Source organism: Pan paniscus, chromosome 13, assembly GCF_029289425.2.
Source record: "Pan paniscus chromosome 13, NHGRI_mPanPan1-v2.0_pri, whole genome shotgun sequence".
NCBI classification, from domain to species: Eukaryota; Metazoa; Chordata; class Mammalia; order Primates; family Hominidae; genus Pan; species Pan paniscus.
In genome coordinates this window covers 105,482,773-105,508,188 of record NC_073262.2, presented here as the reverse complement: position 1 = coordinate 105,508,188, position 25,416 = coordinate 105,482,773, and the positions used below count along the sequence as shown (strand labels likewise).

At 39.5% G+C, this 25,416-nt stretch overlaps 1 protein-coding gene across 1 annotated transcript in view; it reads left to right on the top strand.

The window, feature by feature from the left end:
• Positions 1-24,526, top strand: part of WDR12 (WD repeat domain 12) — a 31,289-nt gene extending 6,763 nt beyond the window's left edge. Inside the window, exons 3-13 of the mRNA XM_003820771.7 lie at positions 4,360-4,454; positions 5,833-5,939; positions 8,063-8,178; positions 9,244-9,398; positions 10,842-10,887; positions 12,760-12,845; positions 20,600-20,740; positions 20,832-20,937; positions 21,395-21,527; positions 22,349-22,421; positions 24,193-24,526. Of these exons, the coding sequence (XP_003820819.1) occupies positions 4,360-4,454; positions 5,833-5,939; positions 8,063-8,178; positions 9,244-9,398; positions 10,842-10,887; positions 12,760-12,845; positions 20,600-20,740; positions 20,832-20,937; positions 21,395-21,527; positions 22,349-22,421; positions 24,193-24,270 (1,136 nt within the window). The 3' untranslated portion in view covers positions 24,271-24,526. The remainder of the gene's footprint in view (positions 1-4,359; positions 4,455-5,832; positions 5,940-8,062; positions 8,179-9,243; positions 9,399-10,841; positions 10,888-12,759; positions 12,846-20,599; positions 20,741-20,831; positions 20,938-21,394; positions 21,528-22,348; positions 22,422-24,192) is intronic.
• The last annotated feature ends 890 nt before the right edge of the window (positions 24,527-25,416 follow it).

The window sequence follows — 25,416 nt, the reverse complement described above, 5'->3', positions numbered from 1 at the left end:
GGCGTGGTGGCCCATGCCTGTAATCCCAGCACTTTGGGAGGCCAAGGTGGGTGGATCATGAAGTCAAGAATTTGAGACCAGCCTGGGCAAAATAGTAAACCCCATCTCTACTACAAATACAAAAATTAGCCAGGCATGGTGGCAGGTGCCTGTAAACCCAGCTACTCAGGAGGCTGAAGCAGGAGAATTGCTTGAACCCGGGAGGCGGAAGTTGTAGTGAGCCGAGCTCACGCCACTGCACTCCAACCTGGGTGACAGAGCAGGACTCCGTCTTGGGAGGGGTGGGGAAAAAAAGCCATTTTATCTGGGGTGAAATGATATCTCATTGTAGTTTTGATTTTATTTCACTGATGATCAATGATGGTGAGCACCCTTTCATTTACCTGTTTGCCATTTGAATTTTCTTTTGAGAAATGTATGTTCAAACCTTTTGCCCAATTTTTAATCAGATTATTAAATTTTTACCTACAGAGCTTTTTGAGCTCCTTATATATTCTGGTTATTAATCCCTTGTCAGATGGGTAGTTGGCAAATAATTATTCCCATTCTGTGGGTTGTCTCTTCACTTTGTTAATTGTTTCCTTTGCTGTGCTTTTTAACCTGATGGGATCGCATTTGTCTATTTCTGCTTTGATTGCCTGTGCTTGTGTGGTATTACTCAAGAAATTTTTGCCCAGACCACTGCCCTGGGGAGTTTCCCCAATGTTTTCTTGTATTAGTTTCATAGTTTGAGGTCTTACAAATATTTAAGTCTTTAATCCCTTTTGTTTTGACTTTTGTATGTGGCAAGAGATAGGGGTCTAGTTTCATTTTTTTTGCATACGGATACCCAGTTTTTCCAGCACCATTATTGAAGAGACTGGCTGTTCCCCAGTGTAGGTTTGAGTTCAATGTAGATGTGTGGATTTGTTTTGGCTTCTCTATTCTGTTCCATTGGTGTATGTGTCTGTTTTTATGCCAGTACCATGCTGTTTTGGTTACTATAGCTCTGTAGTATAATTTGAAGTCAGGTAATGTGATTCCTCCAAGTTTGTTCTTTTTGCTTAAGATAGCTTTGGCTATTCTGGTTCTTTTGTGGTTCCATGTAAATTTTAGGATTTTTTTTTTCTGTGAAGAATGTCATTGGTATTTTGATAAGGATTGCATTGAATCTGTAGGTTGCTTTGGGTACTATGGACATTTTAACAATATTAAATTCTTCCAATCCATGATCCTGGAATATCTTTCCATTTTTTTGTGTCCTCTTCAATTTCTTTTTTTCTTTTTCTTTTCTTTTCTTTTTTTTTTTTTTTGAGACGGAGTTTCACTCTTGTTGCCCAGGTTGGAGTGCAATTGCGTAATCTCACCTCATGGCGACCTCCACCTCCCGGTTTCAAGCGATTCTCCTGCCTCAGCCTCCTGAGTAGCTGGGATTACAGGTGCCTGCCACCACGCCCAGCTAATTTTTGTATTTTTAGTAGAGCCTTGGTTTCACTATGTTGGCCAGGCTGGTCACGAGCTCCTGACCTCAGGTGATCCACCCGTCTCAGCCTCCCAAAGTTCTGGGATTACAGGCGTGAGCCACTGCACCCAGCCCTCTTCAATGTCTTTCATCGATGTTTTATAGTTTTTGTTGTAGAGATCTTTCACTTCTTTGGTTAATTCCTAGGTATTTTATTTGTGGCTACTGTAAGTAGAAATACTTTCTTGATTTCTTTTTCTGATTGTTCGCTGTTAGCATATAGAAACGCTACTGATTTTTGTATCATGCAACTTTACTGAATTTATCAGTCCTAATTGGTTTTTGGTAAAATAAAGATTATATCAAATATAACATTATATCATTGATTTTTCCAAATATAAGATCAAATCATCTGCAAACAAGGATAATGTGACTTCTTCCTCTCCAATTTGGATGCCCTTCCTCCCTCCCTCCCTCCCTCCCTCCCTCCCTCCCTCCCTCCCTCCCTCCCTCCCTCCCTCCCTCCCTCCCTTCCTTCCTTCCTTCCTTCCTTCCTTCCATCTGATTGCTCTAGCTAGGACTTCCATTGCTGTGTTGAATAACAGTGGTAAAAGTGGGCATCCTTATCATGTTCCAGATGTTAGAGGAAAGGCTTTCAGTTTTTTCCCCACTTAGTATGGGGGTCTATTATATATGAATTTTATTATGTTGAAGTATGTTTTTCTATACCCAGTTTTTTGAGGGCTTTTATCATGAAAGGATGTTGAATTTTATCAAATGCTTTTTCAGCATCAATTGAAATGATCATATGCTTTTTGTCCTTCATTCTGTTGATATGATGTATATATTAGGGTTCTTTAGAGGGACAGGACTAATAGAATAGATGCATATATGAAAGAGAGATTTTTTGTTTTTTTGTTTTTTTTTGAGACGGAGTCTTGCTCTGTCGCCCAGGCTGGAGTACAGTGGCACGATCTCGGCTCACTGCAACCTCCACCTCCTGGGTTCAAGCAATTCTCCTGCTTCAGCCTCCCGAGTAGCTGGGATTACAGGCGCGTGCCACCACACCCGGCTGGCTAATTTTTGTAGTTTTAGTAGAGACGGGGTTTCACCATGCTGGTCAGGCTGGTCTTGAACTCTTGACCTCATGAGGCCACCCGCCTTGGCCTCCCAAAGTACTGGGATTACAGGTGTGAGCCACTGTGCACAGCCGAGAGGGAGTTTATTAAGGAGTATTGACTCACACGATCACAAGATGAAGTCCTACGATAGGCTGTCTGCAAGATGAGGAGCAAGGAGGCCAGTCCGAGTCCCAAAACCTCAAAAGTAGGGAAGCCGGCAGTACAGCCTTCAGTCTGTGGCCAAAGACCTGAGAATCCCTGGCAAACCACTGGTCCAAGAATCCAAAAGCTGTAGAACTTGGAGTTCAATGTTTGAGGGCAGGAAGCATCCAGCACAGGAGTAAGATAAAGGCCTGAAGACTGATCCAGTCTAGTCCTTCCACATTCCTCTGCCTCCTTTTATCCTAGCCATGCTGGCAGCTGATTAGATGGTACCTACCCAGATAGAGGGTAGGTCTGCCTCTTCCATTCCACTGTCTCAAATGTTCATCTCGTTTGGCATCACCCTCACAGACACACCCAGGAACAATACTTTGCATCCTTCAATCCAATCAAGTTGACACTCAGTGTTAACCATCACAGTATATTACATTGATTTGTGTATGTTGAACTATTCTTGCATCCCTGGGATAAATCTTACGTCGTCATGATGATCTTTTTAATGTGTTGTTGAATTTGGTTTGCAAGTGTTTTGTTGAGGAAAGAATTATTCCTGTAAGAGTAGCTTTGCAATTCCAGTATGTTACCCAAATAGTTGGGTAACATTTTTCTAAACATATAGACCGAACATTATTCCTTCTGTATAGACTGTTACCATATTGCAACTCTGAAAGAAATGAATGTAAGTACAGTAGTGGTTCTCAATAGCTGTTAATCCCGATAATTAGGTAAAAGACTGACAAGGAGCATTATGGTGGATAGAATCAGACTGATATAATCCAAGCCCTATGATGGATCTTAATATCTTAAAAAGAGACACAACCAGAACCTATTTACATCCTGATGGGATGTAACAGGAAATAGACAATACTGCCTGTGAATATTCTTGTCAAAAAAACCCCAAAAAACCCTGAAATCTAACCAGGCATTTACCATTTACCTCTGACTAGTTTATAGGATATTTGTGTGATAAAGAAACATGTTAAAGGACACCTTGGAGATGGAGTCAACAAAACCCAGAATGTTACAAAACAGATGACCCACTTTCATCAACAAATACATGGCAAGGAGAAAAAGGAGGAGGAACTGTTAAAGATTAAAAGAAACATTAATCAAATATAATGTATGGATTATGGATGCTGATTTTTGAAAGCTCACTGTAAAAGAACATTGACTATTTAATATTAGAAGGAGTGATTGTTAAATTTTAAAATATTGTGACAAATTTTTGAAGTCCTTATATTTTAGAGATACATACTAAAGTATTTACAGATGAAATGATATAATTTCTGAGATTTGCTTTAAAATAAACCAGCCGGGGAATGGAGGGTGGAATATAGATGATGTTCCATTAGTTGGTGGATGTCAAAATGGGCAATAGTGATGAGATTCATTGTTATTTCTACTTTTGTGTATGTTTGAAATAATAAAAGTTTTCTAAACCAAAATAATTACACCAACAACAGTAAAAAGACATTATACTAACAGAACAAAGTATTTCTGATCTTAAAAATCGCAGAGAAACTCAGAGGCCACACTGGGATAATAGGTACCTGTTTGTTTTGGGAGTTCTCATATACCTCTGCCAATATTACTTTAGACACTAAGAGTGATAATTTTGTTATGTATTTTCCTCAGAGTTCCACAAACATGTGGAGTTTGATTTCCTTATTAAGGGCCAGTTTCTGCGAATGCCCTTGGACAAACACATGGAAATGGAGAACATCTCATCAGTAAGTTCAAATTCTTACCTTCTGTATTTCACTTGAGGCATTATCGGCTATTGTAGGTAAACTCCTTTTAGAATCACACTGAATCTATCTTTAGTAGCAAAGATTCTTTTTAATATATTGGCTATATATATTGTGTGTGTCATGTATTGTGTGTATATTTTATGTGTGTATTGAATATATATAGTGTGTGTGTGTATATATGTATATTCCTGTATATTCAATTTTGAAGCCCTCTTTTTGTGAGAGTGTTTTATTCAAGAAATAAATGAACACATTCTTTGTATTTGTGGAAGAACTGGCAAGAAAGGGAATAGCAAATATGTGTGTACAAATACTGGTGCACAAAATAACTGGGCAAATATAAAAACTATGGGTTAAGTTACTGTTATTTTTCCCTTTTATTTTCAAAGTTTCCTTATATTGCTTTTATGATTAAAAATATAACTTATAATTGTTGCTTGTTTTGTGATTTTAAAAATTGTGGTAAAATATACATAACATAAAATTTAGAATTTTAACCATTTTTAAGTATACAATTCAGTGGCATTAAGTGCCTTTGCAGTATTATGCAACCATCACCATTTTCCAGAATTGTTTCCTTATCCTAAACAGAAGACCTGTACCCATTAAACAATGTGCTTTTTTTCTTAATTTTAATGTTTTCTTATATCTTCTTTTTTTTTTTCTGAGACAGAGTCTCCATCTGTTGCCCAGGCTGGAGTGCAATGGCACAGTCTTGGCTCACTGAAACCTCTGCCTCCTGGGTACAAGTGATTCTTGCGCCTCAGCCTCCAAAGTAGTGGGATTGCAGGCATCTGCCACCACGCCTGGCTAATTTTTGTATTTTCAGTAGAGACAGAGTTTCACCATGTTGGCCAGGCACATCTTGAACTCCTGATCTTAGGTAATCCACCCGTCTCGGCCTCCCAAAGTGCTGGGGTTATGGGTGTGAGCCACTGCACCTGGCCTAAGGCTTTCTTATATTCCTTTCCCCCCCATTTTCAGCATAAGTTGTACAAGGTGATTAATATTTCTTCTTTTTAAAATTTTTGTTAGGAGACAGGGTCTTGCTTTGTTGCCTGGGCTGGACTTGAACTCCTAGGCTGAAGCAGTCCTCCTGCCCCAGCTTTCCTAATGTTAATAGCTGGGACTACAGGTGTGAGTCACCATGCCAAGCTATTATTTCCTAATATCACTCTTAGCTTACAGTTAGGTCAAATAAAGTTCTTGACTTTTTGAATGGCTCCAAATTTGCTGAGTTATACAGGGGACTAATATGAAGGATATAAAGGAGATATATTAAATTGGGGGTTATCTTCATAATGTAATATTTTAAAACTAGACCACCTGACTTGTTGCTGGTTTCTCTTGTGATTAGGAAGAAGTTGTGGAAATAGAATACGTGGAGAAGTATACTGCGCCCCAGCCAGAGCAATGCATGTTCCATGATGACTGGATCAGTTCAATTAAAGGGGCAGAGGAATGGTATTGCCAGATTAATGCCCTTCTCTTTTTTTTGTTTTGTTTTTACCTCCTTCAGTCTTTTTAAATCCATATATACATATTTTTCTGTGATTTAATGTTATTTGTAAATTAATTTTGTGATCTCTGTATCAGTGGCCATGCCAAACAGAAAGATCTTTTCATTCAGTGTCTTCAAGAAGAAACAGGTGGCTGGGTGCAGTGGCTCATGCCTGTAATCCCAGCACTTTGGGAGGCCGAGGAGTGTGGATTACGAGGTTGGGAGATCGAGATCATCCTGGCTAACATGGTGAAACCCTGTCTCTACTAAAAAAGTACAAAAAATTAGCCGGGCTTGGTGGTGGGCGCCTGTAGTCCCCGCTACTTGGGAGGCTGAGGCAGGAGAATGGCGTGAACCTGGGAGGTGGAGCTTGCAGTGAGCTGAGATGGCCCCACTGCACTCAAGCCTGGGCAACAGAATGAGACTCTGTCTCAAAAAAAAACAAAAACAAAAAAAAAAAACACAGGTATTTATTAATAGGTACTCTTTTCTGTTCTGTTCAATATGTGGTAGTAACAATTATTGTTGCCTTTTTTTTTTTTTTAAACGGGGTCTCTCTCTCTTGCCCAGGCTGGTCGCAAACTCCTGGGCTCAAGCAGTCCTCCTGCCTCAGCCTCCTGAATAGGTGGGATTTCTCTACACCCAGCAATATTTGTCTTCTGAATAAGTCATGTATCTTAGAGCATTTAATTTATTTGGTTCGATTATGTTGCTTTTAAGACCAAGGATATAGTTTGTTTCATAAAGGAAAAAAGTAACTTTTATAGCCATAGATCTCCTGGCCTAATACCGTAAAGATGCATAGCATACTATTTTAGGGCTAGAAGGAGCAGACTGGACTCAGCAAAGAAGGTACAGATATCTTAGGGCAAATCCTCACTGGCCTTACTTGTAGGAAAACACCTCAAGAGTAGATTATGGTAGGAGCTTCTTTCAAAGAATGCCTTCTTGGAGTTATTACATAAAGTTATATTTCTCCTAGTTTTACTTTTAGTTTAAATGGTTTTCACTGGTTAAGTACAAAGTACTTCAGGTGGACAGCCAGGCGCGTGGCTCACGCCTGTAATCACAGCACTTTGGGAGCCTAAGGCAGGTGGATCACTTGAGATCAGAAGTTTGAGACCAGCCTGGCCAACATATTGAAACCTGTCTCTACTAAAAATATAAAAAATTAGCCAGGTATGGCAGTCTGTGCCCATAGTCCCAGTTACTCGGGAGGCTGAGGCAGGAGAATCACTTGAACCCAGGAGGCAGAGGTTGCAGTGAGCTGAGATCGCGCCACTGCCTTCCAGCCTGGGCAACAGAGCAAGACTCCATCTCAAAAAAAAAAAGAGTACTACAGGTTGGGAATTCCTTATCTGGAAATGTTTGGTACCAGAAGTATTTTGGATTTAGGATTTTTTTGGGGGGGGGGTGGTTTTGGAATATTAACATATACATAGTGAAATATTTTAGGGATGTGATCCAAGTCTAAACATGAAATTCATTTATGTTTCATATACAGCTTATACACCTAGCCTGAAAGTAATTTTATACTATATATATCATATATATTTTATATATATATGATATATATTATATATATATATATGATATATATATATATTTTTTTTGAAACAGAGTCTCGCTGTGTCACCCAGGCTGATGTGCAGTGGCGCAATCTCGGCTCACTGCAAGCTCTGCCTCCTGGGTTCACGCCATTCTCCTGCCCCAGCCTCCTGAGTAGCTGAGACTACAGGCACCCGCCACCATGCCTGGCTAATTTTTTGTATTTTTAGTAGAGACAGGGTTTCACTGTGTTAGCCAGAATGGTCTCGATCTCCTGACCTCGTGATCCGCCTGCCTCAGCCTCCCAGAGTGCTGGGATTGCAGGCGTGAGCCACCACGCCCAGCCATGCCAGGTATTATTTTTAGGAGGTTGAGAAACGTCGAGTGATCTGATCTAGTATGGCTTGAAATCTCAATCTTCATATCAAAGAAAAGTTTAAAAGTATAATCCTCAAAGTTACTTTGTCATTGCCAAAGAAACATTTCAGGGTTTGGAAAAACTGCTTTTTGTGTTTCATAAGATTTTTTTTTCTCATAGGATCTTGACTGGTTCTTATGATAAGACTTCTCGGATCTGGTCCTTGGAAGGAAAGTCAATAATGACAATTGTGGGACATACGGATGTTGTAAAAGATGTGGCCTGGGTGAAAAAAGGTTAGGACAGTTTGCCTACACTTAGAGGAATCCTAGATAGGGATTTGGAAATAAGCCATTTTTGGTGCTGGGGAAGAATGGGGAGTGGGTGGGAAGTATCTCATACCTCAGTTATTATGAGGTCTTTCAAAAAGTATAGTGTTCAAGAAGAAAAAGATTATATAAAAAATTCATAAATTGTTAGAAGTGTATCTTTATTAAAATTACATCAGATAATATACATTTTCAAGTTAATATTGAATGTATTACATTCATCTTTTATTTTCTTCTGTGTTTGTTTGTTTTGTTTTGTTTTGTTTTTGAGATAGTCTCGCTGTGTCACCCAGGCTAGCGTGCAGTGGCATGATCTCGGCTCACTGCAACCTCCACTTCCCAGGTTCAGGTGATTCTCCTGCCTCAGCCTCTCGAGTAGCTGGGACTACAGGCACCTACCACCACGCCTGGCTAATTTTTGTATTTTTAGTAGAGACGGGGTTTCACCATCTTGGCCAGGCTGATCTCGAACTCCTGACCTCATGATCCACCCACCTTGGCCTCCCAAAGTGCTGGGATTACAGGCGTGAGCCACTGCACCCAGCCTGTTTGTTTGTTTTTTGAGGCAGAGTCTCACTCTGTCGCCCAGGCTAGAGTGCAGTGGCTCCATCTCAACTCACTGCAACTTCCACCTCCTGAGTTCAAGTGATTCTCCTGCCTCAGCTTCCTGAGTGGCTGCAATTACAGGCGCCTGCCACCACACCCGGCTAATTTTTATATTTTTAGTAGAGGCAGGGTTTTGCCATGTTGGCCAGGCTGGTCTCAAACTCCTGACCTCAAGTGATCCGCCTGTGTTGGCCTCCCAAAGTGTCAGTATTACAGGCGTGAGCCACCACACCCAGCCATCATCATCTATTTTTGAAGAATCTTTTCTTTATACCATATCAGCCTTTTAAAACCTGGCCATATGAGTTATCTTTTTAACATCTTTTTCAATAACAACAAAAAAATTTAGTTCTTTGGTTTCAGAACATGATGTATTCTAAATGGTATACTGATTTGTTTCTTATTCTTGTGTTCTCCTTTCTCCAGATAGTTTGTCCTGCTTATTATTGAGTGCTTCTATGGATCAGACTATTCTCTTATGGGAGTGGAATGTAGAGAGAAACAAAGTGAAAGCCCTACACTGCTGTAGAGGTCATGCTGGAAGTGTAGGTTCTATAGCTGTTGATGGCTCAGGAACTAAAGTAAGTAGCTAGAATATTATTAGTACTGTGTTAAATTTGAATTTGAGCTTGTTGCTAAACATTTTTTTCTGCATATATTCATTGTGTTGGCCTAGTTTCCTAACAATCGGTGACAAAAGATAGGATTTCAAAGCAAGAGTAAATACTCATACAATAGGAGATAGTCACTTGCTCAGTTTGAATCTCTGGTTTAGAACCTTATATAAACTCCAGAAATTTTAAGAAATGAGGTATGGGCCGGGCGCGGTGGCTCACGCCTGTAATCCCAGCACTTTGGGAGGCCGAGGCGGGCGGATCACCTGAGGTCAGGAGTTCGAGACCAGCCTGACCCACATGGAGAAACCCTGTCTCTACTAAAAAAAAAAAAAAAAAAAAAAAAAAAAATAAGCCAGGCATGGTGGCGCATGCCTGTAATCCCAGCTACTCGGGAGGCTGAGGTAGGAGAATCACTTGAACCCGGGAGGCAGAGGTTGCAGTGACCGAGATTGCGCCATTGCACTCCAGCCTGGGCCCAACAAGAGTGAAACTCAGTCTCAAAAAAAAAAAAAAAAAAAAAGAAATGAAGTAAACAAGCCATTCATTTATATAACCTTCTTACCTCATAGTAATTGACATATTTCCAGTCTATATCAGCTACTCTTAAGTGCTGTCATCAACTGAAAATGCCTAGTTGATAGTCTGAGCGTTAGCATACACTAAAGTTAGTGCTAATAGAGTTTTACTATAGTATCAATCTACTCTTTATCATGACAAAATGGTAAAAGTTAGTTAAAAGGTAACAAACCTGAGGGCAATACCATATTGATTTATTAATATGAAGGGTTATAAATCCACTTAGAATTTGAAAGTTTCCTAAGCCACATTGAAGTATTCTGGACTTAAGAGTGTTTCTTTGACAGTTAGGGTAACAGGATGCTTGTATTCAAAGGTGAAGATTGATGATTTTTCATATTGAGCCGAGAAGTTTTATATGTTGTTTAGTCCAAACTTTAGTGGATTAACTGTACCTCTTCTTTTTGGTTAAGGAGAGATAGAAACTCAACTTGAACTTATTTAACCTTAAAAGTAAATGGATTGTGAGATCCAAGGAAAGATTGAACAACCACATCACAAGAAGGGTAATGGTGCATTTGGGCCTCAGGAACCAGTGGAATAGAGGCTTGAATGTGGTCCGCACACCCTCTCGCTGTCTTGTCCCTCAAGTTGACTTTATTCTCTCTCACTTCAGATTGGCTTTCTTCAAAAGACATGGCAATAAGCTTGGCCTTCAAGATTTCCCAGATTTTATGTTCTGTCCTATCTGCCCCTGGAAAAAGGCTAATTTCAGTTCTGTGGAACACAAGTTCTTTGAAAAGGTCCTGAATGAGGAAGAGACCTACTGTTGTAGGCAAATAATATGAATCATATTACATATGTCTTTTCCCTTCATATACATCTGTTTAGTTTTGCAGTGGCTCCTGGGATAAGATGCTAAAGATCTGGTCTACAGGTAAATTAAATATTTATTTTACCTTGACTTAATAATGTTGTTTCAAAAATTTAAATTCGGAGGCTATATTGTGGCTCGCCTATAATCTCAGCACTTCGGGAAGCCAGGGTAGAAGGATCACTTGAGGCCACGAGTTCAAGAGCAGCCTAGGCCACATAGTGAGACCCCGTCTCTACTAAAAGTAGAAAATTAAAATTAGCAAGGTGTGGTGGTATGCACCAGTAGTCCTAGCTCCTTGGGAGGCTGAGGTAAGGGGATTGTTTGAGCCTAGGAGTTTGAGGTTTCAGTGAGCTATGATACCATGCCACTGCACTTCAGCCAGGGTGATGGAGTGAGAACCTGTCTCAAAAAAAAAAAAATCAGTTTAGTGAAAGGGGACTTTTTAACCCATATTTTGCCATAAAAAGAGACCAGTATGGCAACAAATTCATATATTTCTTTGTGTTTCAAGATTTTTTTTTTCCTACCCCACCACCCCCTTACTTACAGGATAGTGTCACTGAATTGCAAGTATCAAAAACATGTTTGGTGCAATAGGACATAAATACCTTGATTCTCAAAGTTCTCTTATTCAGGAAACTTGGAAGTAAATAAAAATACTTTCCGAGCCATTTGGACTTAAGTAATGTAAGAATGACTTTTGAGTCATTTTACTGTTAATTTCTTAGGTAAGCTGGTTTACTTAAAAAAATTTTTCAATGCAGTTTTACCAACATTAATATTTTTACTCTGAAAGCATAGATTAAAAGGAACAAATTGAGGGAGGAGGAGGAAGGACTTTTAGAGGAAGGTGCTTTCATAGTAGTAAGAAGACACTGATGAGAAGAAAAGAAGAAAAAACACACACCCATAGATACTTACATTTTAAGACCTAGTAGCTACAACTATTTATTGCATAGGTGTAAACAGATCAGAATACCTCTGTTACTTTTTAGGTAATTGCTGTGTTACACAGTATAATACCCCAAATGTATTTCACAAAGACTTGAGGGGGATCAAGAAAAGCTTAACCAGTTTTGAATAATTATGTGTAAGATGGTGGGAAATATATAATCCGTTTTAGTAGATTTTACAAAAATGATGAAAGCAAATAATTTGGTGGCAAAAAGTGATTTAGTTTAGAAAATTCTTTAGTAGAATTTTTTATTTTTTGATAGGGCTGAGTAAATGAGATTGTATATGATTAGCTATTAACTTTAAGTGGTTTATAATCTAGTTTGAGAAATATTAATATCCATAAAAGCCACAAACATTTTAATGTTTTACATATTTTATGTTACATATTTAATGTAACATAATATGCATGTTACTATAACATATAATGTAACATACATTACATATTTAATGTTGCATATTTTATGTAGTTTTCAGTCTGGGTTTGCTGCCTAACCAAGTGATGTATAACAAAGATTTTAAAAACTCAAAAAAACCAGAAACATTTTTGGTAGAAAAATGAAATTAAGAGAATAAACATGGCTGAAATGTATGTGCGTTTATCACGTGTTTACTTTATCCTTCCCTCCTTCATAATGTACATGTAATGTCATAACTCTCCTACAACTAACAGCAATTTTTCATAGCTATGATAAAATGATAAATATTTATAATGATGACCTTAAAGATAGCAAGATTTTTAACTACTTAGATTTTAGTTTTCTAATGTAGTTTATGTTTTATTTTTTATTTTTAGAGATTGGTAATCTAGGTAATATTTTATATATAACTTTCTGTTAACCAAAATGATGAGGAATATTCATTCCCTAACTGTGTGATAATGTGGAAAAACTATATCTGGAAATGTAAAGAATTCTTTCAGACAGTTCACGATTAATACTGTTTTTAAAATGTCAAATCTAATTCTCTATGACACAGTCCCTACAGATGAAGAAGATGAAATGGAGGAGTCCACAAATCGACCAAGAAAGAAACAGAAGACAGAACAGTTGGGACTAACAAGGGTCAGTATTTGTGAGAACTGACTGTACTTGCCTTAGGCCTGTGTTGACAAATATATGGTAATTTAATATGGTCTTTTTTGTTTATGTTGCCTTCTGTCTTACCTTGCTGCTTTAACCATGATTATCCTTTTTTTCAGTAGACTTGTAAATTTTTATTGTAAGCAAAGTATTGTTGCTACATTTATTTGTATCTTTGAATGTAGTGGCATTGAGCCAGGCTTATGGTTGCTAGGTTGATGATTTAGTTATTATGTTTGATCTCATGTTGCATTCTGGACCTTTTAATTATTAAAACTTACACTAAAGTGAAGCATCTAATTACCTGGCTGTTGGATAATATTATCTGTTTCATGCACTGAGTATGTAATTTTTATAAGGGATCCTAGTTATATCTTCTAAATCACTAGAAACCAAGAGTTTAATTTGGGATTTGATTCTGTCATTTAGCTGTTAGATTCCATTAAGTCAAACTCAGAAAGTTTATCCAGATTTTTTCTTACTTTTAAAAATACTTAATTGATAAAGATTGAATATATTCAACGTGTACTACATGATTAGATATACATAAACATTGTGTAATGATTACTGCAATCAAATTAATTAACACATCCATCACCACCCATGCTGTACATTAGATCCCCAGAACTTGTTCATCTTATAACCGAAAGTTTGTGCCCTTGGACCAACATTTCCCCATTTCCTCACACTCCAGCTCCCGGCAACCACTGTTGTACTCTGTGCTTCCATGAGTTTGACTTTTCATGCAGATTATTATTTATCGTGTTACAAAGATATTTGTTATAATGTGACCTGACCTGTATTTATATACTTTTTGTGAAGGGCAATACTGAGTCAGGTTTAGAAAAACACTTTTCATTCATTTTCTAATAGCTATAATGAATGTGCAGTAAATAAAGCACACATTTGCACATTAATTCTTATAGTCACCAATAAAATATCTTGTAAAAATTGTTGAAAATGAATAAAATGGGATCATAAATTATTTATCAAATAGAATGTAATATTAGCGCTTACTGGTTCCAGCTGAAAGTAATGATTTATAATTTCTTAATACATTTAAACATAGACTGATGAATTGCAAGAGGAAAGATCTGGCACTTACTCAACTTCTTTACTCTGGTAGGCTAAATTAAAGCTAGAAATGGAGGCCGACTGTGGTGGCTCAGGCCTATAATCCCAGCACTTTGGGAGGCCAAGGCGGGCAGATTGCTTGAGCTCAGGAGTTTGAGAGCAGCCTGGGCAACATGGTGATACCCTGTCTCTACAAAAAATTTTTTAAAAGTTAGCTGGATGTGGTGGCTTGCACCTGTGGTCCCAGCTACGCCCAGCCCAGGAGGCAGAGGTTGCAGTGAGCCAAGATTGCGCCACTGGACTCTAGCCTGAGCAACAGAGTGAGACCCTGTCTCAAAAAATAAAATAAAAAATAAAGCTAGAAATGCCTTACCATTTGGATATTGTGCCAGTGGGAGTTTATATTCATGCATGTCAAACTTTTAAAGAACATATCTGAGTAGGAAAAGATTTCCTGAGTTATAAAAATGTTTTACTGAGAAGGTAGCTCTTTTATTCTCTTTTTTTTTTAAAGAGACAAAGTCTTGCTCTGTTGCCCAGGCTGGAGTGCAGTGGCACAATCATAGCTCACTATAACCTCAAACTCCTGGCCTCAGGTGATCCTCCCACCTCCACCTCCCAAAGTTCTGGGATTACAGGCTTGAGCCACCATGCTCTGCCAATTTTTTCTCTTTTTAAAGTTTGGCATGCAGCTTAAATGTTGCTCAATGAAAAAAAAATTTTTTTTTTTTTTTTGAGACAGAGTCTCGCTCTGTCACCCAGGCTGGAGTGCAGTGGCGTGATCTCGGCTCACTGCAAGCTCCGCCCCCTGGGTTCACGCCATTCTCCTGCCTCAGCCTCCTGAGTAGCTGGGATTATAGGCACCCGCCACCATGCCTGGCTAAGTTTTTGTATTTTTTTTGTAGAGACGGGGTTTCACCCTGTTAGCCAGGATGGTCTCGATCTCCTGACCTCGTGATCCACCCGCCTCGGCCTCCCAAAGTGCTGGGATTACAGGCGTGAGCCACCACACCCGGCCTGCTCAATGAATTTTTATAAATATGTATACTCAAGTAATTACTACCCAAATAAAAATATAGATTTACCAGTACCCTAGATGTCTGCCTCTAGCCTGCCTCTCAACCAGTAGCTCCCTAAAGGTAATCACTTTTGAGTTATGCCATCTTAGATTAGTTTTACCTATTTTTAAAATTTCATATGATATCTGTAAGATAGATCTTTTCATTAATATATAGCATTCCATTGCAGCATCAATATGCCACAATTTATCCATTATTGAGATAGGGTCTCAGTCTGTCACCCAGGCTGGAGTACAGTGGCCTGATCATGGCTCACTGCAGCCTCAACCTCCCCAGACTGAGGTGATCCTCCCACCCTAGCCTCCTGAGTAGCTAGGACTATAGCTGCATGCCACCATACCCAACTAATTTTTTTTTTTTTTTTTTTTTTTTGTAGATATTGGGTTTTGTCATGTCACCCAGGTTGGTCTTGAACTCCTGGGCTCAAGTGATCTGCTTGCCTCAGCCTCCGAAAGCCTCTCAAAGTGGTGGGATTACAGACTTGAGCCAATACACTCAGGCTATTTATTATTCTTTTGATGGACGTTTCTTTCCCCCCTTTTGAGAGGAGTGGTGCAGTGGCATAATCATGGCTCAGCTGCAGCCTCAACCTCCAGGGCTCACACAATCCTCACGCCTCAGCCTCTTGAGTAGCTGGAACTACAGGCGCATGCCACCATGCCCTGGCTAATTTTTTTTTTTTAAGAGATGGGGTCTTGTTATATTGCCCAGGCTGGTCTTGAACTCCTGACCTCAAGCAGTCCTCCCACCTCGGCCTTCCAAAGTGCTGGGATTACAGGCGTGAGCTACCATGCCTGGCTGTTACTCCACATCTTTACCAGCACTTGATATGGTTACTTATTAAAGTCATGATTAACTTTTAATAAGCCCTGGATCTTTGATAATTATGAAATGTTCATATTTTTAGCTAATTTTTAAGTTGTTATTATTCATTTTTTTATAGAGATGGTGTCTTGCTTTGTTGCCCGAGCTGTCTCAAACTCCTGGGCTGAAGCAGTCCTCCCACCTCATAGCCCATTTTTTAAAAGAGTGTTGGCTCTATTTTACTTATTGATTTTTTTGTTGTTGTTGTTTTGCTTTGTTTTTACTTACTGATTTGTAAGAGTTATTTATGTATTCTGGATTCAAGTTCTTTGCTGAATATATGTATTTAAGTATTTTCTCCCACTCTACTTTGCTGATACCATTTATTTCTAGGTGCATACTTTCGTAAGCTTGCTCCCATAGTTCATTTTGTTTGAGAGAAATAATAGTATATTGAGTTTCTCATTTAGCTTTTTTCCTCCTTTCACTGATTTTTCCTGAGAAATCATTTAGCTTTTTATAGGGTTTACATTTATACATTCATAAATTATTAATTTAAGTCATGCCAGAAACCTTTGAAGTGCCAATTACAATGAAAATGTTGCTGCGTTAGAAATAATAGAAAAATTTGGGGCCCGAGAAGGTGGCTAACACCTGTACTTTGAAGCCAACACTGGAGGATCGCTTGAGCCTAGGAGTTTGAGACCAGCCTGGGCAACATAGCAAGACCCCATCTCTAAAAATTTAAAAATTAGCCAGCCATGGTAGTGTGCATCTGTATTCCCAGCTACTTGAGAGGTTGAAGTGGGAGGATCACTTGAGCCCAGGAAGTCAAGGCTGCTGTGAGTTACGATTGCACCACTGCACTCCAGTTTGGGCGACAGAGTGAGGCCTTGTCTCAAAAAAAGCAAAGAAAAATTTGGATTTTAGCAAAATAATAGAAAAAAGAGAAAAAAATATCAAAAATAGGTATCTTCTCTTTGCATTTCTTTCTACTGCCTGAAATGTGTTAATGTGAATAATGCTGCCAGTTCATTTACCTGTCATTTGCTTGATATATTAACATACAATAGCCTTTTCCTCCTTAATTCTCAAAATTGCTTTTTTCCCTCCAGTACTTCTGTTCCACTTAGTTTGTAGTGACAATGTCAATGTTGACTTTTCTACTTTTAAAGAAAAGTTTTATTAGAGGAAAATTCACTTTTTGGTGTATAACTATTTAGTTTTGATGAATATATAGAATCATGTAACTGCTACACAACCAAGATATAGAACAGTCCGTCATTCCTGAAAACTCATATTGCCCCTTCTTGTCAACTTTCCTCCCACCTCTATCCTCTGAAAACCACTACTCTGTTCTCTGTCCCTATAATTTTTCCAGAATGTCATATAAGTGCAGTCACACAGTATAGTGTATATAGCTTTTTGTATCGGGCCCTTTTCACTTAGCATAAAGCATTTGACATTTTTTGAGGTTGTTGGGGGTTATTGATGCTGAGTAGTATTCTGTGGTATGGATATGCCACAGTTGGTTTAATCATTCACCAGCTGAAGGATATTTGATTGTTTCCAGTTTGGCAGTTATAAGTAAAACTATCAACATTTGTATTTAGGTTTTTGTGTGAACCTGTTTTCATTTCTCTTGGATAAATGCCTAGGAATGGTATAGCTTATTCATATGATAAGTTTGCCTATTGTTTTTACCATGTCATTTTCTATTCTAGAGCCTTCTGATTACCTCTATGTCACCTTTTCATTTTGTTTTAGATGACATCAGAGATTGTTCTGTTTCTCACTCCTCTATCAGGTTCCTTTACTTCTTTCAGGAAAATGCTAAGAGACCTCAGGGATCATTTGGTCTAGGAGTTGGCAAATTACAGCCCAACAGCCAGTTTGGCTGTCACCTATTTTTGTGCTACAGAGAGCTAAGGATGGTTTTTACAATTATAAGTGTTGTAAAAACAACCCCTTATTAAAACAACTGTGGGCCAAGAGCAGTGGCTCATGCCTGTAATCCCAGCACTCTGGGAGGCTGAGGCGGGCACATCACCTGCAGTCAGGAGTGAAGACCAGCCTGACCAACATGGTGAAACCCCGTCTCTACTAAAAATGCGAAAAGTTAGCCAGGCGTGGTGGCACGCGCCTGTAATCCCAGCTACTTGGGAGGCTGAGGCAGGAGAATCGCTTGAACCTGGGAGGTGGAAGTTGCAGTAAGCCAAGCTTGTGCATTGCACTCTAGCCTGGGCGATGAGTGAAGCTCCATCTCAAAAAAACAAAAAACAAAACTGTGGTATTATTCATACAACAGAATACTACTCAGCAAAGAAAAATATACAACAGAAACTGTATATGGTCTCCAAAGGCTGAAATATTTACTTGCTGGTTCTTTACTGAAAAAGTTTGCTTTCTGATCCAGTTATAACTCCTAAATATTACAGATGAGGCAATATTTAAGGAAGTTAAATGTAGCAAAGTTATATAAAAGTAGATTGACTATCCCCTATTCCAGAATTCTTTTCCTCTTTTTTTTTTTTTTTTTGAGATGGAGTTTCACTCTTGTTGCCCAGGCTGGAGTGCAGTGGCGCAATCTCGGCTCACTGCAACCTTTGCTTCCTGGGTTCAAGCGATTCTTCTGCCTCAGCCTCCTGAGTAGCTGGGATGACAGGCATGCACCACCACGCCTGGCTAATTTTGTAGTTTTAGTAGAGACGGGGCTTCTCCATGTTGGTCAGGCTGGTCTTGAACTCCTGACCTCAGGTGATCACCCGCCTCGGCCTCCCAAAGTTCTGGGATTACGGGTGTGAGCCACCGCACCCAGCTAGTTTTTTTGTTTGTTTGTTTATTTGTTTGTTTTTAAGAGACAGACTCTCACTGTGTTGCCCAGGGTAGAGTGCAGTGGCACAATCTCAGCTAATGGCAACCTCCACCTCCCAGGTTCAAGCAATCCTCCCATGTAAGCCTCTCAGGTAGCTGAGACTACAGGAGTGTGCTACCACAGCCAGTTCATTTCTATATTTTTTTGTAGAGACAGGGTTTCAGCATGTTGCCCAGGCTGGTCTTGAACTCCTGAGCTCAAGTGATCCACCCACCTCGGCCTCCCAAAGTGCTAGGATTATAGGTGTTAGCCACCGTGTGTGGCCTCCTCTCTTTTTTTTTTTTAGAGACAAGATCTCTCTTGTTCACACAAAAACCTAAATTACAATTATAAAGTGTTGTAAAAAACAACCCCTTATTAAAACAACTGTGGGCCAAGTGCAGTGGCCCACTGCAGGAGTGGGCCTGGCTGGAGTGCAATGGCGTGATCGTAGCTCACTGTAGCCTCAAACTGCTGGGCTCAAGTGATCCTTCTACTTCAGCCTCCCAAATAGATATGACTATAGTCATGTGTCATTAAGCCCAGCTAATTTTATTTTTAGTAGAGACGGGGTCTTACTATGTTGCCTAGGCTGTTCTCAAACTCCTGGGCTCCAGTGATCCTCCTGCTTCAGCCTCCCAAAGCGTTGAGACTACAGGTATGAGCCTCTGTGCCTGGCTCTTCCCACTCTCTTTTATATACTCCTTATATTTAAGGTAGGTACTCTACCTAGTTACCTAGTTTGGGGCTTTTAGTTTAGAAAGACATTAGAGATTGTGGAGTATTAATAAGTGAACTGTGTACATTATTTAAAGATTAAATAATAGGACTTAAAGATACTGAGGAATGAGGTGGTAAGAATAACTTACTGAGATTAATTTACCTGGAGGAGTTGTGTAGAAATTGGCAGCATATTTTGTGTGAAGGTGCTGAAACCTATATCTGTCTGATCACAAAGGTTTTTGTGTTAACTGTGAAGCAGTTTCACTAATAACCAGTCTAAGGGAGGATTCCCACTGGTTGGAGGATAGTAAAGGTCATCGTATGCCAGGCACCAGGAATAGAAGTGTGAATACTTTCACCCACCGCATCCTGGGCTGCAGTTTTACCAGTTGCCTGAATCTGGTGAGGAAGAGCACACACGCAACACATTACATGAAACGGGTTTATTACTTACAGATAGGCAGCAAGGGACAACAGAAGCCGAGGATCCATTGTGAGCCAGTCCCCCAAGGCTCAAGAAAGCTGCCAGGGGCAAATGGAGTGTTAACTGCATATGCCTCACTTGCAGTACAGCTGAGGGATCCCAAAAAAACAGCCTGCCCTGGTTTTTGTAACCTGGGGTCACTTGACTCTGGGCAAAGTTTGAAGGACATCCTGTTTCTAAGAGCTGGAATAGAGCCCCCAGGCTATGCTGGCCAGTTGCTCCCTATCTCAGGATGTTATATTCCCAGAATATTCTATAGTTATTTTGAGAACTACAAGCAAGAAGAAAAGAGGGGGGAGAAACTGTATCCATCAGTCCAAGGCCATTGGGAAACCATCCAGCACTAATCTTTAATACAACATTTGTCAGCTGGGAGAGTTAAGTTTGTGTTAATGCTGATCAAAATGAAAAGTAGAACATATGAGGAGCAGCAGAATATAGTGGAAAGACTACAGACGAGTAATATTTGGGGTCAAATTCAAGTCTGCCACTTATAAGCTCTATGACCTTGGGCAAGTTACCTTTATCAGCCTCAGTGTCTTGTATAAAATAAAAACAGAAATATCCATTCCATTGTAAAGAAAGAAGAAATAAGTCAGGATATGAAAGATGGGCAGTTTGTCTCTGTCATGTGGGCTTTGTAAGTAATAAGTACTATTATTGTTTCAATTATTCTGTAATGAAAACACTTTCCCCTTTTGGGGTTCTTCCTTTCTAGACTCCCATAGTGACCCTCTCTGGCCACATGGAGGCAGTTTCCTCAGTTCTGTGGTCAGATGCTGAAGAAATCTGCAGTGCATCTTGGGACCATACAATTAGAGTGTGGGATGTTGAGTCTGGCAGTCTTAAGTCAACTTTGGTAAGACAAATTCAGTGTTCTTTTAAGTGATAAACTTCTAGAGATGGTTTTTAGTCTACCATGGTTAATGTTCTTTCCTTTTCTTTTTCAGACAGGAAATAAAGTGTTTAATTGTATTTCCTATTCTCCACTTTGTAAACGTTTAGCATCTGGAAGCACAGATAGGCATATCAGACTGTGGGATCCCCGAACTAAAGGTGAGTCATGTAAACCACTGGGGGAATATATGTGTGAATAACATCTATTTCTCATCTCTCTGGAGATGTACAAAAAAAGGAATTTCTGGCCAGGCGTGGTGGCTCATGCCTGTAATCCCAGCACTTTGAGAGGCCGAGGCGGGCGGATCATGAGGTCAGGAGTTGGAGATCAGCCTGGCCAACATAGAGAAACCCTGCCTTTACTAAAAATACAAAAATCAGCTGGGTGTGGTGGCGCGTGCCTGTAATCCCAGCTACTCAGGAGGCTGAGGCAGGAGAATCACTTGAATCCCAGAGGCAGAGGTTGCAGTGAGCCAAGATTGCACCACTGCACTCCAGCCTGATGACAGAGCAAGACTCCATCTCAAAAAAAAAAATTTCTACAAATATTTTTTGGGTTCATTCTACCTACTTCCCTTTTCTAAAATTCAACGCTTGTCTTTTTTGCTTTGTTCAGATGGTTCTTTGGTGTCGCTGTCCCTAACGTCACATACTGGTTGGGTGACATCAGTAAAATGGTCTCCTACCCATGAACAGCAGCTGATTTCAGGATCTTTAGATAACATTGTTAAGCTGTGGGATACAAGAAGGTAAATTCTATTTATGATCTACAAGAGAAACATATCAATTACCTGTTATAGAAAGGAAATGAATACTGAAATTCTTATCTAAAACCAGAAGAGTAAAAAAAGCCTCATGGTTTTGCAACCTCATGTGACAAATACTGATATGCAAAAGAAAAGCCAGGATCAGAAAAATTTTTGGCCAGGCACAGTGGCTCACACCCGTAATCCCAGCACTTTGGAAGGCTGAGGCAGGCAGATCACCTGAGGCTGGGTGTTCAGGACCATCCTGGCCAACATGGTGAAACTCTGTCTCTAATAAAAATACAAAAATTAGCTGGGCATGATGGCGCACTCCTGTAATCCCAACTACACAGGAGGCTGAGGCAGGAGAATCGCTCGAACCCAGGAGGCGGAGGTTGCAGTGAGCCGAGATTGCATCAGTGCACTCCAGCCTGGGCAACAGACCAAGACTCCATCTCAAAAAGAAAAAGAAATTCATGTTAATATGTTGTTTTGTTTGCATATAGATAGCTAGACAAACAGTATATAAGGCCATAGTTTGGGGGTTAGTCAAGGAAGTGTGAAAATGGGCCTAATTATAAATAAATTCTTAAAATGAAATAACATTTTTTTCTGAATATATTTGTTATAATAAATGTCTGTGGTCTACCAATGATACAGGAAAAAGAGGAGAGGTGATCAAATAAACAGAATTTTAAGATTAAGTGGTTATTGGGGCAAGGTTGGTAAACCCTGTAAAGTTTTCAGATAAGTATAAGTGATTATTCAAATGTTTGTTTTAACACTGTGAATGCATATAACATGTTAATATTTTCATCTTTTAGTTGTAAGGCTCCTCTCTATGATCTGGCTGCTCATGAAGACAAAGTTCTGAGTGTAGACTGGACAGACACAGGGGTAAGAATTTATTAGTTATTTGATGAAGAGGAAAGTGTACTAGAATAAATCTGGTGTTTGTGTTTATAAAATGTATTAGTTTCGGGCCGGGTGCAGTGGCTCACGCCTGTAATCGCAGCACTTTGGGAGGCCAAGGTGGGCAGATCACGAGGTCAGGAGATCGAGGCCATCCTGACTAACAAGGTGGAACCCCGTCTCTACTAAAAACACAAAAAATTAGCCGGGCATGGTGGCGGTCGCCTGTAGTCCCAGCTACTCGGGAGGCTGAAGCAGGAGAATGGCGTGATCCAAGGAGGCAGAGCTTGCAGTGAGCTGAGATCAAGCCACTGCACTCCAGCCTGGGAGATAGACTCCATCTCAAGAAAAAAAAACATTTATTAGTTTCAATATATTTGATATTTATAATTCTGTATTATTTCACTTAGTATTATTTATAAAATGTCACCTCTCATTCAAAGAAGAAACACATTTGTCCTTTAATAGGCCAGGCATGGTGGCTTATGCCTGTAATCCTACCACTTTGGGAGGGAAAGGGGGAGGATTCTTTGAGCCCAGGAGTTCAAAACCAGCCTAGGCAACATAGTGAGATGATGTCTCTACAAAAATTAAAAAATTAGCTATCCATGGTGGTGTGACCTACTTGAGCCTGAAGCAGGAGGATCACTTGTGCCTGGGAGGTCGAGGATGCAATGAACTATGATCGCGCCACTGCACTCTAGCCTGGGTAACAGAGTGATACCCTGTCTCAAAATAATAATAATACTAGGAATAGTAAATTTGAAATTTTGGAGCATTTTTTTTTCTTGTGAGTATAGTGGGTTTTTTGTTGTTTTTGCTGTTGTTGTTTTAAGAAACAAGGTCCTTTATTGCCCAGGCTGGAATGTTAGTGGTGCAGTCGTGACTCACTGCAGCCTTTAACTCCTGGGTTCAAGCAATTCTCCTGCCCCCATGTGTATCTTCTTTATTTCTTTATTTATTTTTAGAGATTGAGGCTTGAACTCCTGGGCTTAGGTGAGCCTCTTGCCCTAGCCTTCTGAGTAGCAGGGACTACAGGTGGGTGCCACCATATCTGGCAAATTTTTAAATTTTTTGTAGAGACGTGGTCTCACTGTGTTCCCCAAGGTAGTCTTGAACTCCTGGCCTCAAGCAGTTCTCCCGCCTCAGCCTCCCAGAGTGTTAGAATTACAGGTGTGAGCCACTGTGCCTAGCCCCCACGAGTATCTTCATGAAACATTTTACATCCAAAAACTCACTACTTAAGACTAATTGGATCAAAGTGTTTACCAGTTGGAAAAATCTTGCATAAGTCTGCATTATAAAATGTGTTTAAAGAATTACAATTTAATTATTTTTATGTATATACGTAAGCTCTTACTGCCTAAGAATTCTTTCCAAATATAAGGCCTAGGGCTACTTGAATAATTTGTAATATACAATTAATGTGTTGTCCTTTAAAAATTTTTAATTTTCTTTAATAGGTAAAACTGTATCCCTTTCAAACTTATGTATCTTGGCAGATGCTTTATAGAAAGTGCAACAGCATATTGTGTCTCAACCAAATTTAAATGATAGCTTTTAATGTTTTAATAAACTGTATCATAGTATAGTAGTGAAACAATGTTGGTCCCTTTACTCACTCTCAATGCAAGTTAACTGCTCACCCATAATTCCTTTTGTAATGAAAATCATTAGTATTTAATTAGGTTTAGCTATGATGTGAAATAATTATATTTATTTATGTTTTCTTGTCTTTTTCTCTCCTTTTACACAGCTACTTCTGAGTGGAGGAGCAGACAATAAATTGTATTCCTACAGATATTCACCTACCACTTCCCATGTTGGGGCATGAAAGTGAACAATAATTTGACTATAGAGATTATTTCTGTAAATGAAATTGGTAGAGAACCATGAAATTACATAGATGCAGATGCAGAAAGCAGCCTTTTGAAGTTTATATAATGTTTTCACCCTTCATAACAGCTAACGTATCACTTTTTCTTATTTTGTATTTATAATAAGATAGGTTGTGTTTATAAAATACAAACTGTGGCATACATTCTCTATACAAACTTGAAATTAAACTGAGTTTTACATTTCTCTTTAAAGGTATTGGTTTGAATTCAGATTTGCTTTTTTATTTTTATTTTTATTTTTTTTTTGAGATGGAGTCTTGCTCTGTTGCCTAGGCTGGAGTGCAGTGGCGCAATCTCAACTCACTGCAACCTCCGCTTCCTAGGTTCGATCGATTCTCCTGTCTCAACCTCCCAAGTAGCTGGGATTACAGGCACACATCACGATGTCCTGCTAATTTTTGTATTTTTAGTAGAGACGGGGTTTTGCCATGTTGGCCAGGCTGGTCTTGAACTCCTGACCTCAGGTGATCTGCCCACCTCAGCCTCCCAAAGTGAGCCACTGTGCCTGGCCAAATTAAGATTTGTTTTTGAAATGCTGTCAAAGGTTATATTGGAAATCCAGTAATTGATTGTTGAGATTTTTATTTCTGTTAGAGACTTAGATTTTTTTAAGTTAGCTATTTTAAAAAAGCATTCAAAAAGATTAATGAAAATTGTAATAGAGAAAAAGTTAGAAATTCAGTTCCTTTTGGCAGAATAAATGTTCAAGAAAATTAGGCTGTGAGGGTACTCAGAACATTAAAAAAAATGTAGGCTGGGCACGGTGGCTCACACCTGTAATCCCAGCACATTGGGAGGCCGAGGCAGGTGGATCACCTGAGGTCAGGAGTTTGAGACCACCCTGGCCAACATGTCAAAACCCTGTCTCTGCTAAAACTACAAAAATTAGCTGGGCATGGTGGCGACCGCCTGTAATCCCAGCTACTTGGGAGGCTAAGGCGGGAGAATTGCTTGAACCCGAGAGGCAGGGGTTGTAGTGAGCTGAGATTGTGCCACTGCACTCCAGCCTGGGTGACAGAGCAAGACTCTGTCTCAACAACAACGATAACAAAATGTTGATTCGGCAGGGCACGGTGGCTCAT